This window comes from Sipha flava, unplaced genomic scaffold (assembly GCF_003268045.1).
Source record: "Sipha flava isolate LNK unplaced genomic scaffold, YSA_version1 242_pilon_pilon, whole genome shotgun sequence".
NCBI lineage: Eukaryota > Metazoa > Arthropoda > Insecta > Hemiptera > Aphididae > Sipha > Sipha flava.
In genome coordinates, this window is record NW_020272890.1 from 352,091 (window position 1) to 369,467 (window position 17,377).

The 17,377-nt window shown below is 29.2% G+C and overlaps 1 protein-coding gene and 1 pseudogene across 1 annotated transcript; one reads left to right on the forward strand and one right to left on the reverse strand.

The window, feature by feature from the left end:
• Positions 1 to 4,964: 4,964 nt before the first annotated feature.
• LOC112684147 lies at positions 4,965 to 5,649 on the reverse strand (annotated as a pseudogene).
• A 7,132-nt stretch (positions 5,650 to 12,781) lies between these two features.
• On the forward strand, positions 12,782 to 15,684 carry LOC112684166 (zinc finger MYM-type protein 1-like). The gene is made up of 3 exons (XM_025555520.1): positions 12,782 to 13,604; positions 13,916 to 14,193; positions 15,511 to 15,684. The coding sequence occupies exons 1-3, from the start codon at positions 12,782 to 12,784 to the stop codon at positions 15,682 to 15,684; spliced, it is 1,275 nt and encodes a 424-aa protein (XP_025411305.1).
• Positions 15,685 to 17,377: the final 1,693 nt, after the last annotated feature.

Here is a 17,377-nt window from a genome sequence, read left to right on the forward strand (position 1 = left end):
GTGTGTGTGTGTGTGTGTGTGTGTGTGTGTGTGTGTGTGTGTGTGTGTATGTGTGTGTATTGTATTCGTATATATGAAAAAATTAAATACATTTTTAACAAACATTACGAAGTTGTAATAACCGCGACAAGATAGATATATGTATTATAAAATTATAATAGAGATAGCGGTAGCAATGTGTGGCGGCACACGAGCAGTCGGGTGTGTAGGAGATTTTCCGTCCTAACTTATTTTATTTTTTCTATTCAGATCGATCCGATTATTATTATAAATGATTACAATCTCAAAAAATCACCATGTCGGGAAATCACGATATGTCTGTAAAATGCATAATATTATAATCATGTATTGTAATATGATGTAATGTAATAATATAATAGTATATATTTCGTGTGTGTGTTGTGATACTTTATTAATTAGTATTTAGACATATGTATAATTATACATAATATACAACAGTTATTGGGTTTTATATACACATTCTAATAAAATGCGAAGTTAGCTGAAATTGATTCGCACATCAAAAAATTATTTTGTAAATAAAATAAACTCGTGACGAAAAAATAAAAAAGTAATAAACGAGTTACAAACATTAATATTATAATATAAAATAGTAAAAACGAATAATTATGTATTAATTTTATAGTTGTGTTTTTTTTTTTTTTTTTACGTAGTGTGGGCTTATTTTTTATTATTAAATATAAATATACATGATATATAGTGTAATAATAATATTTATAAAATAATAAATAAAAAAAATCACTCAAGTCTTACTCGTGTATTTTTTAAATGTTTACTTTTTGTATAATTTTTGCTGTCTACAATAATTAAGACTCTATTTTATTTTTATTATTTAAATGTGTAACGTGACCAGGGTAACAATCGTTACACACGTTTTGGATTTGAAAAATATATCTTAAATACTTAGTATTCATACAACATTCAGTTATTTTATTTTATTCGACTATCTAGAAAAATTAGAAATATATTTAATCAGTTTAAGAAAATAAATATATTTTCATATTTAAATGGTGGCACAGCAGCCAGTGAGGCCGGAATCATGCAATCTTAAAAAAAATGCCCTTGCCACCATCGAAGTTACACTTATTATTTATTTTTTATTATTAAATCTATATATTACTAAGATTATGATTAAATGATTTCCTTGTCAAATTTCCGATCATTAGATATAGAATAAATGATTATATCCTCTATTTTGTGCTATTTGTGAAATATAGCAGTTGTCCACCAAAATCTCTTTTACGTATGATCATAGATTGTGGTGTATGGTGAACGACTTGTCGTAATTATTAGTAATTAATATGTATGCGCAATGGTGCTTTGAATTATTAATTGTTATGCTTAACGATTATATTCCATACCATACCTAGTTTGTATGATCAAAGATTTTTCATAAAAAATAAATAAAGAAATATAAATATTTTTTTCCTACAAACAATCAATTATGTTAAATTTAAAGGGTTGTACTTTCGATGAGAGAATCATATATTTATCCGATTTTAAAGTGTTATTTCGAAATTCTTATTAATAAAATACCAATGTGTTAATGATTTTAATATTTTTGTATTCAACTGTTGTGTTTTCCGTAGTTTCCGTAGTAACCACACGAGTGCAAACACAAATGGTTTGTATAGAAAACAAAGTGAATTATTAGTCGTGAAGTGAAAGAGATGATAGAGAGAGGTATATTCAGATATTTTTCAGAAACTGCAAGCGATATAATGTTTGTTCCAAGACTGGCCAAGTTAATGATATTTTTTAACTCTTCTTCTTCTTCCTTGGTTTCGGCCATTCAAGACCATACCTCTAGATAAACATACTGCCACCTATCTCTATCCTCTGCTACTTCCTGTCAATGACTCTCCAGCTCCACTGTTTCAGCGTCTTTCTTAATACAATCCTCCCATCTTAAACGCGGTCTTCCAAGGTCTCCTCCCTACTGAGTTTTCCTCTATTACTCTTCTTATTAATGAGTCATGCTAAAGTATGCCCCATACATTTTCCTGAGTATTTTTCTTTCAAACACTGCCATCCTTCGTTCTTCAGTCTTTCTCAGGGGCCATGTTTCTGCTACAAGACAATTGGCCTTAACAAAGTTAAGTACATTCTAACTTTTAAGTTCTTAGAGATTGCTCTTGATCTAAAAATTTTACTAAGTCCAAAGAAACATTTATTAGCTGATTGTAATCTCATTGAAATTTCTGTTTTTATGTCGTTATTTTGAGTTATAATTAACCCTAAGTATTTGAATTGGTCCACTCTTCTAAATTTGTATTCTTCCACTTCGATGAATTCATCTTGTACCAGATTCCCATTTCTCCGACTGACCACCATGTACTCTGATTTTTCTTCATTAATCCTAAGTCCTACTTTCTCCGCAACCTTTATACCATAGCCTTTATACCACAGCCTAACCATTTTTATTATCATCTCTCTACTCCTTCCCAATAGAGCAATATCATCTGCATACGACAGAATATTAATTGTCGATCGACCTAACTCAACCCCTTCACATAAATTGGTTTCTCTTACTATCTTCTCCAGCACTAAGTTAAATAGTATGGGAGAAAGCGCATCCCCTTGTCTGTCACCACTTCCACTGGTTATGACAACATATTTGCTAGCTTTACTTTGATCTTTGTTCTATTTATACTTGCCTCTACAAGATTAACTAGCTTTTTTGGAAACTTAAATTCCCTAAGGATATTGATTAAGCTTTTATTTTTTAACTCAGTTAAGTTAATTAAGTTCATGTTCAATTAAGTTAATTCACATGAGAATTACATCGGTTAAGTTAAAAATGTAGCTAAGAAATATCGTTAACTTGACTTAACTTCAATTAATACCTATGTCTAGTTAATTACAAAAAAAGAAATTACATTAAGCGATGATATAAGTGATATATATATATATTAACAATTTACAACAAATTTTAATTAATATTAATGATAACGAAAAAACAGAAAATGAAAAATGAAGAATGAAAAATTACATCTGATATATCATTTATAAAAAGGCAAAATAATATTGGGGATAAATGGTCTCCTTGGGGAACACCGGAAGTAACGATAATTTGTTCAGAGACATAATTTTTATATTTTACAATTTGGGAGCGTCCGGAAATGAAAGAATAAAACCAAGAGAGAAGTGGTTCAGTGAATCCATACATTTTCAATTTATTTATTAATAATTTATGATTAACCCTATCAAAGGCTTTTTCCATATAAGTATATATGACATCAGTTTGTGATTGCATTTCAAAAGAATCCAAGATTGCGTGTTTAAATATGCACAAATTTGTTATTGTTGATCTATTTTGCCTAAATCCGTGTTGGTCATTTGATAATAATTTATTGCATAAAGGCGATATAATATTATTCACCAATTTTGAAAATAATTTAGGTATGATTGACAATTTAGATATAGGATGATAATTGTTTATTAAACATCTGTTGCCTTTTTTGAAAATCGGGGTTATATATGAAGATTTCCATTGTTCTGGAAAGATACCTGATAACAATGACTTATTAAATAAAGAGGTTATAGCTGGAGTGAGTATAATGCACACTTCTTTAAAAATAATGGCGAAATTTCATCAGGACCAATTGCTGTTTTATAACTAATATTCCAAAGTTCATTAAAAATATCTATCTGTTTTAATTCAATTTTATTAATTGTTCCGATATTATTTTGTTTTAAATTAGTTTCTGGGCAGGTTATATCATTTGTGATGTATGTATTAGAGAAGTATTCTTTAAATAAATTAACAATATCGTTACCATTATTAACTTCTTTATCTAGGTATGACATAGTGTTTGGTAACTTGTGACTATTTTTATTATTTTCATTTACAAATTTTCAAAACAATTTTGGATTTGATTTAACCGCATTCTGTGAAATTTGTATGTGTAATGTATAATCACGATGCCTCAAGTGCTTACATTTGGTTCGTAGATTAGAAAATTTCTGATAATTTTTTATGTTGTTTGAGTACTTATAAATATTATGAGCAATTCTTTTTTGTTTTATAAGAGTTCTTAATTCCTTACTAAACCATTTCGGATATTCGGGTTCACGATTTTGAAATTTAGGAATAAAGTGATCCATAATATAACGAATATGATAATAAAATAAATTTAAACAGTTTTCGATGCTATTTTTATTAAAATATTCTATAAAATCAACATTTCCTAGATATTTAATAATTGAAATGTAATTACCTGCACGCCAATTATACGTATAATCATAACAAGATAGATAATTAGTAATATGATGTGTAAAAGTAACAGTTAATGGAGGGTGATATATATCAATAGGCATAATTGGATTAATACATAAATCGACATCAGTAGTGGTAGAATTTGTTAAGACGTAATCTAGGATAGTATTTTTATTATTTTTTATACAATTTAATTGAGATAGGTTTAAAAGTGCTAATTTATCATCAAAATAAGAGTATACGTTTGAAAAATTTGCTGACGGTAAGTTAAAGTCTCCAAACAGTAAGAAAATAGCATTTTGGTATTTTTTATACAATAATTCGATATAATCAAAGTAAGAATTATATACATTTTCATTAGATTTATTTGGAATTTACACAGAACCAATAATAATAGTGAGATTAGAAATATTTAAAAGTACAAATAATAATTCTATAGAATTATTTTCAATTAAGATAAGCTTTGAATGAAGATTATTTCGAACAGCGATAAGTACACCGCCTCTAGATAACATACTTGTTTGAGTTGTTCTATCATATCTGTATATATTATAATTATGAAAACCCAATTCTGATGACATAACATTATTTGTTAGCCAGGTTTCAGTAAATATAAAAGTATCATGTAGTGCACACGGGAGTTGAGATTTCAAATATGACAATTTATTATTTAAACTATGGACGTTTTGATAGTAAAAATTTAAGCTGGTGGGTGGTGTATTTTTCAGTTTTTTGAAGTGTTAATGATTTTTGGAATACCTTTAACGTACTTGATAGTTAAATTTTGTTCACCTTTTTCTCTGCGATTTTGTAACGTGTTTCTGAGATTTGCCATTTCATTACGCTGTTTAGTTGTTTTGTCTAAAGAGAAGTGAATACTTGACCATTTCGTTGAATTTTTTAGGATTTTTTATGCTCGTAAAATAGAGAAAACATCTGACTGCTCAGTAAGACGAATTTTTATAGGTCGTGGTCTATCGTGGATAGTGGATTTTGTTCTTCCAAGACGAGAAAACTTAAAATCTCCGATATTCTCGTTTAAGTCAGTAAAAATATATTTAATATTTTCTAAGTCATTTTCATTTTCGTTTTCAGGTAGATTAAATAGTATTACGTTATTCGATCTAACTTGCCTATCCATTAATTCTTTGATGACATCGTGTTCAAATGAGGAATGTTGGCCGGTTTGGGTTTTATTATTCTCTATACATAATACACGTTCTTCAATATTTATAATTTTTAATTTGAGATCGCGATTTTCTTCCATTAGAATAGAGAAATTTTTGAACAAATCATCAATTTTTTTTTTCCATTCGGTTGAATTTTTCATTTTGTGAATTTAAAGATGAAATAATTTTTCCATTTGATGTTTTGAGTTCAGTAACAGTTTTTATAAGATCATCAAGTTTTTTTTTCCATTTTATTGTGATTAAAAAATACTGTATAATTTTTGATATTAATTTAAATTTGACGTTGTATAACGCGACCAGCTACATGCGTGCGATCGCGATGACGGTAAATGACTGTATTGAACCTGGGTACTTGATTTGTTTGGCTCTACTGAATTCATACCTACCAACTTTCATGAGCGGGAATATGGCACTGCTATCTCTTCTTCCCATGACCATGTATTCGGTTTTACCTTCATTTACCTGTAGTCCTACTTTCTTAGCCATTTCTTCTAATCGAGTAAACAGTGATTTCAGATTATTATGTGAATTGCTCATTAGTACCACATCTTCCGCATACGCCAACAGAGTTACATCCGACTCCTGTAGTTTAAAACCTTTTTGTGGTTGTATGTTCATTTCTCTTACTACTTTCTCTAGAATTAGGTTAAACAGAATTGGTGATATGGAGTCTCCCTGTCTTAGACCAGATTTTACTTGTATTGGTTCTGTTTCTGCAGCTCCTACCTTGATCTTAACGAAAGTTTCTGTAATGCTCATTTCAATTAAACTTATTAGTTTATGTGGTAAATTAAATTCTTTCAAAGAATTTATCATGCTTGTCCTGTGGATACTGTCATACGCTTTTTTGAAGTCAATGAAAAGGACGTGTATCTTTGTCAAACTCCCATGCTTTTTGGAATAACTGTCTGAGGATGAATATCTGATCTATCGTCGATCTTCCTGGTCTAAATCCTAATTAATTCAATTAGTGCAATTTCATTTTTTGCGAATTTTTGCCAAAATTAAAGTAATCAAAAAAGTTTTTCCTGTACCACCAGAAGCGCCCAAGAAGTAAATTCTTCCAGTCCCATCATTTATTACTTTCATAAGAGTATCAAATATATACTTTTGTTCTTCGTTCAATAATGGAAGATTTATTTGAATTTATTCCTTCAAAGTATTGAGATCATACGATTTTTCACGTTGTAACTCTTCATGAAAAGCATCGTGCATTGGGCAATTGGGCGCGGCCATCCCCAAATGACATAATAACTTGTTTGACATCATCAAGTACATATCCTCAATGGAAATCAATGCCTGATTGTAAATTTCTTCACTTATTTGTAAATTGGGATTCCCTATTCTACAGCGTATATTAAATAAAATATCGGCACGCATATTAATTTTGTATTTTATCCACAAATCAATTGGTTTTGATGGGAAGCATGTACATATGATAATGAAAAACAATGTTCGTATTTGATGAGCTTGTGATGGAATTATAGCATCATAGAGAGTTTAATCCCAATGTGCATAATTTTCTAACAGTTGCAACCGATGACAGGCTTCTCTGTAAGATCTACACAATTCACCATCAACTGTTCGTAAATGTTGAAATTATGTTGGGCCACGCACATTGACCAATAGCAGCCGTAAATAAAACATTCATCGTTGCTTAGATGAACGGAATAAATTCGACCTATTGCGTCGGTTGAATATACACCTGGGTACCCTGGAACTGGTTTTCCTTGTTTCCTTCGCATACATTTCTTTGTTGATTGATTCCAAGTATAATATTTTGGCATTTAAGAATATAACAGTGTTTGTGCAAAATGATTATTTTGGTACGTCTCGAAAAAAATGGTTAAGGTAGTAGATGGTGGCTCGTAAGCTCTCTGTACTATATTCTGAGCTGTGAAATACACTTTCTGTCTATTTTCTAAGTGCATGGCTAAGTAAATAACTATGGGATGTCTTTTATGAATTGGAAAAGAAAAAAATTCGCCACAATGCTTCATTACTGTTAACATAGCGGCCCATTTGGTATTGGGTTGCTTCATCATTTGAACTCTCTGCACCAAATCTAATCACACCCATATCACTTATTTTGGTTATATATTTACATATGTACTTGATATATTTACTGAATAGCAAAATTCAACATTGATGTGTGCTTTGAAAGTTTTTGATAAGATAGGTGAATATGGAACAATCCAGTGATTATCTGTTTCAATATCTTGTTGATTTATTTTGACAATTGTTGATCTTCCATTGTCTGCTAGTGATCACGAACGATAGAGTGGATAACCATCATTTCCAGTAATTTTTTAATTACTGGATTAATTATTACCGGATACTATTAATGTCCGTGGATAACGCTTTAAACATTTACCATCTACCATACACGGTGAATTTTGATTAAGTGTTCCACATGAACCATGTATCATGTATTTGATAACTATCTCACTCAAGCAGGGACAGACTGGGTTAATATTTCAGGCCGGGAATTTTTTTTGCCAGGCCAAAACCAACGATTTGGTCATAAGTAGGGCTCGAAACTTAATGCACTAAAAAAGTACTAAATATACATGCACTTATGCGCTTAAAAATGTACAAATATTTACTAAAAATATGCACCCTTATTTTATTTTTGTACACAAAATTTTCATTGCACAAATATTTGATAAAATTATAAATATAGGAGAAGCAAAGTAATAAAAATAATTCTAATTTTTAATTTTTAATCATAATTTAAAAAATAATAATAATAATACTAAAATAGCATTAAAAATGTTTCTTGAATAAATAAAATGCACTAGTAGAATGTTCAATAATCATTGAATTATTTCCCTAAAAAAATATTTATAGAAAATCATCGTATTTCGATAGCAGCTGTTCCTATTTGATATTTGTATAATACTTTATTTTAAATAAAGCTAGCTGTAATTATAATTTATAAATATATATATATGAATATATATTATATTAACCAATAGGGGAAAACATTGTTTTTAATGTTAAATGGAAATTTGAAAAATACAATACAATAATATCTCTGTTGCTGTCGCAACAACTGCAATTATATTTCGAAAACGGTCAGCACACACACACACATCATTATGTGTTTTGTGAATTATTTTTGTTCGTTTTTAATTGTGTTGTGTTATTTATTTATTTATTTATTGGTGTAAACGCCCAGGTGGGCTCAAGTACAATGACAATAAGATTTATAAAAATAACATTGGTAGAATAAAGATACAAGTACAATAGTAGTATGAATTAAGTACATAAAATAAAATTACAAAATAATAGAACTAATTTTAGTGATATAACAAGCTGCTAAAAACTGTGTTTTAAAGAATATAAATTATTCATAATCAACGGATCAAGATTTAAATTATTGCACTCTCTGGCTATTCGATCAATAGGGTTATTAGTGCCGTAAGATGTTCGATGAAAAGGGATTTCAGGGATTTCAAATGTGGGACAAGAACGTGAATGAAATTTAGGTATATGGAAGTTTATAGGCTGTAAAAGTTCTGGGCAAGATATAACACCATTTATTAATTTAAATAGAAAGCAGATGTCTGTATATTTCCGTCTATTAACAAGGGGATCTAATTTGAGGGAATCCTGTATAGAATTAAGGGATATTGACTCAGATGGATGATTAATGGATTGTATACATCTCTTATATGCGATTAAACGTAAAAATCTTCTTTGTATACGCTCAAGCGATTCCATCAAACCGACTTGTGAGAGGTTCCAAATAATTGAACAGTAGTCCAACGCAGGTCTAACTAAAGAAACATACAAAGTTTTTAGACACTGTTCGTTCCTAAACTCTTTTGTATTCCCAATTAAGGAGCCAAGAGTTCTTAAGGACTTCGTACAGATATGATCGACATGTGAATTGAATGATAGATCGGTTTTAAAAACTACCTCAAGATCTTTATGGATACTAATATCCTCAATTTAATTTTCAAAGAGATGATAGACATTACTTAATTTGGTTCTTGAACGGGAAAAAGACATTTTGAAACACTTAGTGGTGTTCAGTTTTAACCCATTTAATTGACACCAATCACAAACTCTGTTCAGGTCATCTTGAATTTTATAATGATCATAAATTGTGACGACATTTGCATAAATCTTGAGATCATCAGCAAACAGTTGGCATTTACAGTATTTGAAACAAGCACCTATGTCCAGAATAAATAATGCAAATAGCAGTGGTGATAAATGCCCCCATTGGGGAACACCAGATAGTACTGGTATTTGATTTGATAGAAAACCATTTATTTTCACCTGTTGAACCCTATTAACGAATTAAGAACTAATCCAAGTTAACAAATGATCGGATAAGCCGTATGTCTTTAATTTTGCAGATAGCACTGAATGGTTAACTGAATCGAAAGCCTTGCTGAAATCTGTATAAATAACGTCCGTCTGAATTCCGGATTCCATAGAATTTGCCAAGAAATTATAAAACAGAGAAGATTAGTTTCCATAGAACGCCCTTTCCTAAATCCATGTTGGTTATTACCTAAGATGGTTTTAAAAGAAAATATTAATGCTTTTGTCACTAGTTTATCTAACAATTTTGGTAAAGTTGATTGTTTTGCAATCAGTCTGTAATTAGCTATTAAAATTTTGTTACCAGACTTATAAATGGGTGTAATAAAACTGGTTTTCCACTGGGAGGGGATAGAGCCAACAATTAATGAACGATTAAATAATATACATAAGGGAACAGATAGCGAAAAGATACAAGACAGTAACATAATATTAGGAATACCATCTGGACCAGGTCATGGATTTAAATCTAAAAAATTAATGGCTTCAAAGATCTTGCTAACAGAGAATGAAATATATGGTTGTACCTGGTATATATCTGCGTAGTTTTTTGAGTATCCAAGACATTCACCAATATTCAATTTGTTGGTAGAATAAACCGAACTGAAAAATTCTTTAAAAAGATTAGCGACCTCAGGGCCACCTGTTGATGACTTCTCCTCTAGCATCATAGTTTGTGGTATGCAATCATTAGTTTTTAATCCATTGATGTATTGCCAGAAGAATTTTGGATCAGAGGTAAGGTTAGATTGGATTTTTTGTAAATAGCGCAAGTTACACAATTTAGATTCCCGTTTGCATAAACTATGTAATCGCGAAAATTCATTGTAGATGTGAGGATCTTTTGTAACTTTAAACTCTTTATGTAATCATTTTTTATTGTATATTAAAGATTTTAGATTCCTACTATACCATTGAGGGTACTGGTTTTTATGTTTATACATTTTGGGAATAAACGAGTTCGAGTTAATTGCATCATGAATAACTGAATAGAAATTAGATATGGTGACAGAAAAGTCTAACGAATCACTTAATAAAGAATCCCAGTTAATATTATTTAAGTAAGCATTCATCGACTCATAATTACCATGTCGGAAATTAATCTCTGGGAACGGGAATGGTGTTTTAAGAGTGGAAGCAAAATTTGGACCATTTATCTGAAGTGGAGGATGGGCAACGTCAACAGAAATTAATGGAAACGAACACTTTGAAACTTCTAAATTATTGTTATCGGATATTACTAAGTCTAGTATATTATTTCTATAATTTTGTATAAAATTGTGTTGGAAAAACTGCTCAAACGCAATAGTCTCAGCAAGGACATTTGATTTATCAGTGGCACGACCATATAATATAGCGTGATGTTTATTAAACCAGTTTATCCCAGGTAAATTAAAATCACCAACTATTATAAAAGTATAGTCAGAGAAGATTAACCTTAGGTTATCTATCTCGGCACATTGACATTTATATACATCAACAGAACTATTAGGAGGGATATAAATAGCCACAATAATGATTTTATAATTACTTGAAATTAATGAAACAGCTAAGCATTATAGTGAAACATTAGATAAGGTAAGAACATTAGGACAAAAACGATTATGAATAGCGATAAGAACACCACCTCCTTTAGAACGGTCACTATTCAAATCATTGCGATCATTACGAAACACAGAATAGTCAATCATACCAAGTTCATTACTATCGATATTATTTGTTAACCACGTGTCAGTTAAAATAAACTAATCGTAATGGTTTAAGGAAGCAAGGTTAATACGAACTGTAGATAATTTTGATTTTAGACCGCGGACATTTTGATAATAGCCAGATAACGTGTTACAAATATTTCTTAACTTATGGTTAAAATTTACATAGAATAGATGATTTATATTACATGACGATTGAATGAGGGGTGTACCTGAGCCACAGATCAGTTTTTTTAAGCCAACGTAAGTGAAACGCGAACATATTTTATGAACCAAATCCCATTATTCAAACTATTCCTTCTATCCCGTTCTTTTTTTAGGTCTAATAGGTTGGACCTTTGTAGAACAGTTAAATCAGTTGTAATCCAAATGTTTTTCCAAAAATGGTTAGTTGATAGTATTTTCTTAGATTTTAAGACTGCAAAGACCGACTGGGGACACTCAAATTCAATTCTAATAGGTCTCGGTTTATTCGACTGTTTTACAAGACGAACAGCTGAAGTGATAGGAACATCAATATGTAACGATTTTATAAGATCATTAGCAAGCTTCGTCACGTCATCTTGAGATTCAACAACATTAAATTGTAATATATTACGGGACTTATTTTCTCTTTCCTGTATTTCTTTAACAAAATCAAACCCAGGAATGTTATTAGCAGTGTTAGATGAACAAGTATGGTCTAGAGAATTTGTTTTCAGTTTTTCGATGTCTCTTTTTAATTCCGCATTTTCGTTTTTTAATGAAATAATTTCGGTTGAGAGAGTATCCATTATATTTAAAATGGCTGTTGACGTATTTTCTTGGGTCAACAGTTTAGAGTTGATCGATTGAATGTCATTACGCATTATTTTGAGGGTATTCATAATATCGGCAAAAGAAACATAATTATTGTTTGTTTGTTATTTATTTATTTTATTTATTTCAATTTTATCTATATTATATTGTTGCGCCAAACAGGCAATTATTTGAATTTTACTACTTATTTTTGTGTTGCTGTAAGTTTTATATATAACGTTTTACCATTTTGTTACCAGCAATACATTAAATATTTAGTTACCATTTTTAGTTGTTTCTTGTGTATTATTTTATTCTAGTTCTTAAGTACACACACGACATTTATACACACATACACCTTACACATAATTTTCTCATAACATGCATACGTAGTTCGACAGTATTTGCTCGACAATCCCGGCCACTGCTGTTCGAACTACTTTCCAAGCACTACGCACCGCTGATCGGTAGATGTCCGCGGATCGCGTTTTACTATTTACGCTCTCGGCCCGTCCACTCTCGGTGGTATGGCTTTCAGAGGCAATTCAGAAAAAATTGGATTTCTGAACAATGGAAATTGTTTAATGTCGTTGGAACCTATTTCAAAATTCGACCCATTCTTAGCTTCACACTTTGAAAAATTTGGTAATAAAGGTAAAGGATCTACATCCTATTTATCATTTCAAACATATGAGCAGATAATAGCTTTAATGTCAGATACAGTTCTACAAACTATTGTTAAAGAAATCCAAATAGCAAAATATTTTTCTATAATAGTTGACTCAACTCCGGATGTATCACATGTTCATCAGCTGTCATTTGTTATTCGATATGTAGACGGTAAAGGATTTCCACAGGAGCGCTTTCTTGGTTTTTTAGGTAATACTGGTCATAAGTCTGAACAACTGTGTGATGCAGTGTTGAGTACTTTATTTTTGTATCAATTAAATACAGATAATTTGAGGGGACAATCGTACGATAATGCTAGTAATATGTCATGGGCATATTCTGGCTTACAAACGAGAATAAAAAAAATATGTCAATTTGCTGAATATGCTCCATGCACTGCACATTCGCTTAATTTAATAGGAACTTCTACAGCAAGCAGTTGTCTTAAAGCCTGTAATTTACTTAGAAAATTAAATTCCCTTCAATCTGCTTTTTTGGTTATTTTCTGGAGTAATATTCTCGAACGATTTAATATGATAAGTAAAAAGCTCCAGTCTATCAATATTGATATAATTACTGTTGTTGAACTTTACAAATCTCTGATTCATTACTTAATAGCAATTCGAAACGGAAAATCATTTGAAAAGTATGAAGATCTTGTAAAAAAAAACTCTCATATCAGTATGTATGATGAATCTGAAAGTCGAAAGAAAAAAAGAAAGTTGCATAGTGATGAGACTAATTCCAATATCACGACTTTTACAAAGCAAGAAGATTTATACATCAACATTTATATAGTTGTTATTGATACATTATTGCTTGAATTAAAAATAAGAAAATCGGCCTATGATATTATATTGAAAAAATTCTCTTTTTTTTTAATATCGAACAATTATCTTCAGTAGAACTTCAGAAAAGTGTGGAAATACTACAAAAATCTTATCCAAAAAATTTGAATATAAGTTTTATTAATGAAGTTATTTAATTTCAAGGACACTTAAAAAATGTTGCAATTGATGCTCCTAAAACTATAAATGAAATGTTGCAATTTTTAAAATGCAAAGATTTAATTACTGTGTATCCGTATATTGAAATAACGTTGCGAATATTTTTTTCAATACCAGTAACTAATTGTACATCGGAACATTCTTTCTCGGTTTTGAAACTAATCAAAAGTTACTTGACATCTTCAATGACCCAAGACAGGTGTTCCGCATTGGCAATTTTATGTATTGAATCAGACATAACAATTACACTGGAGTTTGATGAAGTTATCAATAATTTTGTTAACTTCAGGAGCAGAAAAAAAATGTTTTAAAAAATAGGTACCGTTTTTAATTTTTTTTAAATATTCATATAAAAAGTTATTTTACACAATTTAAAATTTTTAAAATTTAAAAATATTTATAGCCCTTAATTTGAAATTTGTTTGTTTTTTGTATAAGTGGCTCATTTTTGTTGCCCCAGGGAGTCAAAATTCTGTATACGGCCCTGAGTATAGATATATTTTATTCTAAAAAAATGTCATATGTAATATTTATTTAATTAAGTTAATCTCAAATATTTTATTTATGCTGAAAATGGGGATGTTAATTAAATTTATTATATTAGTTGTTGAATTCAATACTCATGACATTAGTTCTTATATATCAATAGTACACACCTTGACCGATGAAATAGAATTAATAATATTAGAATTTGGAAACATGTTTTAAACATCCCAAATTCCTAACCCTGCAATTTAGTCTTATGTATAATACATGTCTGCGTATTATAATACATCAGATAGGTTTTTTTTTTAATTTTATTATCAAATAAAGCAATCTAATGCATTAACCAGTGAAATAAAAGAAGTAGTTGATGAGCCTGATCTTCTTCATTCAATTTCCTCAGAAAATAATAGTAACCAAATATTTCATGTAATATTTTAGTAGTGTAGATAATATTTATATTATATTTCTTGTATATTTCAAGTTATTAATGAAGTTTTGACTAATGATTTCACTGTTGAAAATGATTGTAATCAACATGACATTGGGCATTATATAAAAAATAATTTTTTAGTAAATAGTTTTAATTTAATAATATTTCAAACGTATGTAGCTCAAGGACAGTTTATAAATAAGCCTTTTCAACGTTATCAAAAGTTTTTAGAAAAAGCAAACAACCATTCAAAAACTCAATGGCATATTGAATCTTCTATACGTTTCAATGATTTTATTAATATAATGAGTAAAAATTCTAGTGTACATCAGATGATAAATACAAACTACAAAAATAACATTGATGCAAATAGAAAGAAATTAATACCTATATTATCATCACTATATTTTTGTGTTACATAATTTACCAATAAAGGGAAAGACGGATGATTCAGCTGTTTTTAATAAGTTATTAGAATTCAGAATTAATGCCGGAAATAATATTTTAAAAGATCATTTGAAAAATGCCCTTAAAAATTTAACTTATATTTCTCACCGTACTCAAAATGAGATGTTAGAATCTATGTCTACAATATTAAAACCGGTTATAACACAAGAAATTAATGAAGCTTCTTATTTTTTCATTATTGCTGATGAAACAACAGACATGTGGTATTGAACAGTTATCCATTTGTATACGATTTTTAAAAGATAAAAATTTGCATGAAGAATTTATTGGGTTTTATACTTTAAAAAAATTTGATGCCGAGTTCATTTCTAAAACAATATTAGAAGCATGTAGTCATATGAAATTAGATTTAAACAAATGTGTGGGTTAAGGCTATGATGGGTGTGCCACTATGGCTGGATGGATAAATGGAGTACAAAAGAGAATTAAGAATATATATTCTAGAGCCCATTTTTTTCATTGCGCTAGTCATCGCCTTAATTTAGTAATCAATGAGGAGTTATGTTTATTACGTAGATTGTGGATATAATAATGTAAATATGCAGCTGTATAAATATATAACATGCATTTCGTTTGCACCTACTGAGCTGATTTTCTGCGGGCGTCTTTGTTTCATGTGACTGCAACTTTTATATAACCTAGAAAATGAGGGAACGGAAAATGTTGAATATCCATGATTTTTAACTTTTTAAATTTGTAAGTTACATTTTATTTACATCAAAACATATTTACGATTTAAATCTTCATAAATCAGGGAACGATTGAATTACATGCTGAATATTATCCTTTTTTTTTTTAAAGACCGGAAATATATCTGCCACCAAGAGCTTAATATTACGCATTAATATCATCTTCTTATTCTTCTTTTTCTTCAGCTTTTTATAATCCATTAAGGCCCATCACTGGTAACTGCTCTAATATCATCTTAATAGTATTAATTATTTTAAAAATGATATTTCAAAAAATGTTGGTCAAACTATTCTCGCTAAACAATACCCTATTGATTTCTAATATTATAATGGTATTTACTACATTTTGTTGAATTTATGAAAATACTATTTTCGGGTTCTATGTTTTAAAACCTTAATAAAATAACAATCATAATTTATACTATTATACAAATTAATTAAATTTAGTTCACTCATTTTGAATTCCCGATAATATTACATTATTAGGTATATTATATTGTTTTCCTAATATTAATTTATGTATTAATATGTTTTTAACTGTAATTAGTATTTATTCCCAAATATACATATGTATTACATGCTTCTGTTATAAATAAAATTCTGTCTCTAATAAAAAAAAAATTATTAGTTTACGATATATTCGGTACAAATTACTGCAGTTATGATTGGCTGTATGTAAACTGCAGCAAAAAAAATTTTAAATTATACAAGTTGCGGCAATTTATTTTATATACCTACAATATTATTTACTATGTAGTATTTAATGCGTACCTATGTAACATATACCCATGTACGTATATCGTTTAAATAATTATATTATTTAAAGTCTTGTATGCTCCCATGTTTTATTACCACTTTTTTTTTAATTCATATTTAAAATTGTTTTCCATTCTGGTTAACGATGTTGTAAATTCAATCACGTTGAATTAAATATTAAACTTTTAAGTACTTCTACATCTAATAACAGTAAGTAGGTACTAACTAGTATTATCAAAAGTAAAGGAACCAATATTTAGTATATTTCATTAAAACTTAAAAATACATTTGGATTTACTTTACCATTTTGTACACAAGATGCTACATAATATATTTAATTAAACGATATACATACATGAATATACATAGATACAAATTATATATTATATAATAGATAATATCGTAGGTATATAAAATTAATTGCCGTATAATTTTTAGTTTTGCTTATCGGATTTGTTGCAGATTGTGTATTATTAAATTTTTTCTTGTTGCAATTTACATATCGACTTTTGGAAAAATGTTAATTTTGTCGCAGTTTACCATATCCAAAATTTCTCCAGTCATGATATACGAAAATATGTTTATAACAAATTGCACATCAAGCAAAAATCAAAAGCT

Excerpts from the sequence above, each read along its gene's own strand:
- LOC112684166 (XM_025555520.1), top strand. The coding sequence starts at position 12,782 with ATGGCTTTCAGAGGCAATTCAGAAAAAATTGGATTTCTGAACAATGGA. Across the intron at positions 13,605-13,915 it reads AAAAAAAAACTCTCATATCA|GACACTTAAAAAATGTTGCA; the intron begins GTATGTATGATG and ends TTTAATTTCAAG. Across the intron at positions 14,194-15,510 it reads TTACACTGGAGTTTGATGAA|ACATGTGGTATTGAACAGTT; the intron begins GTTATCAATAAT and ends ATGAAACAACAG.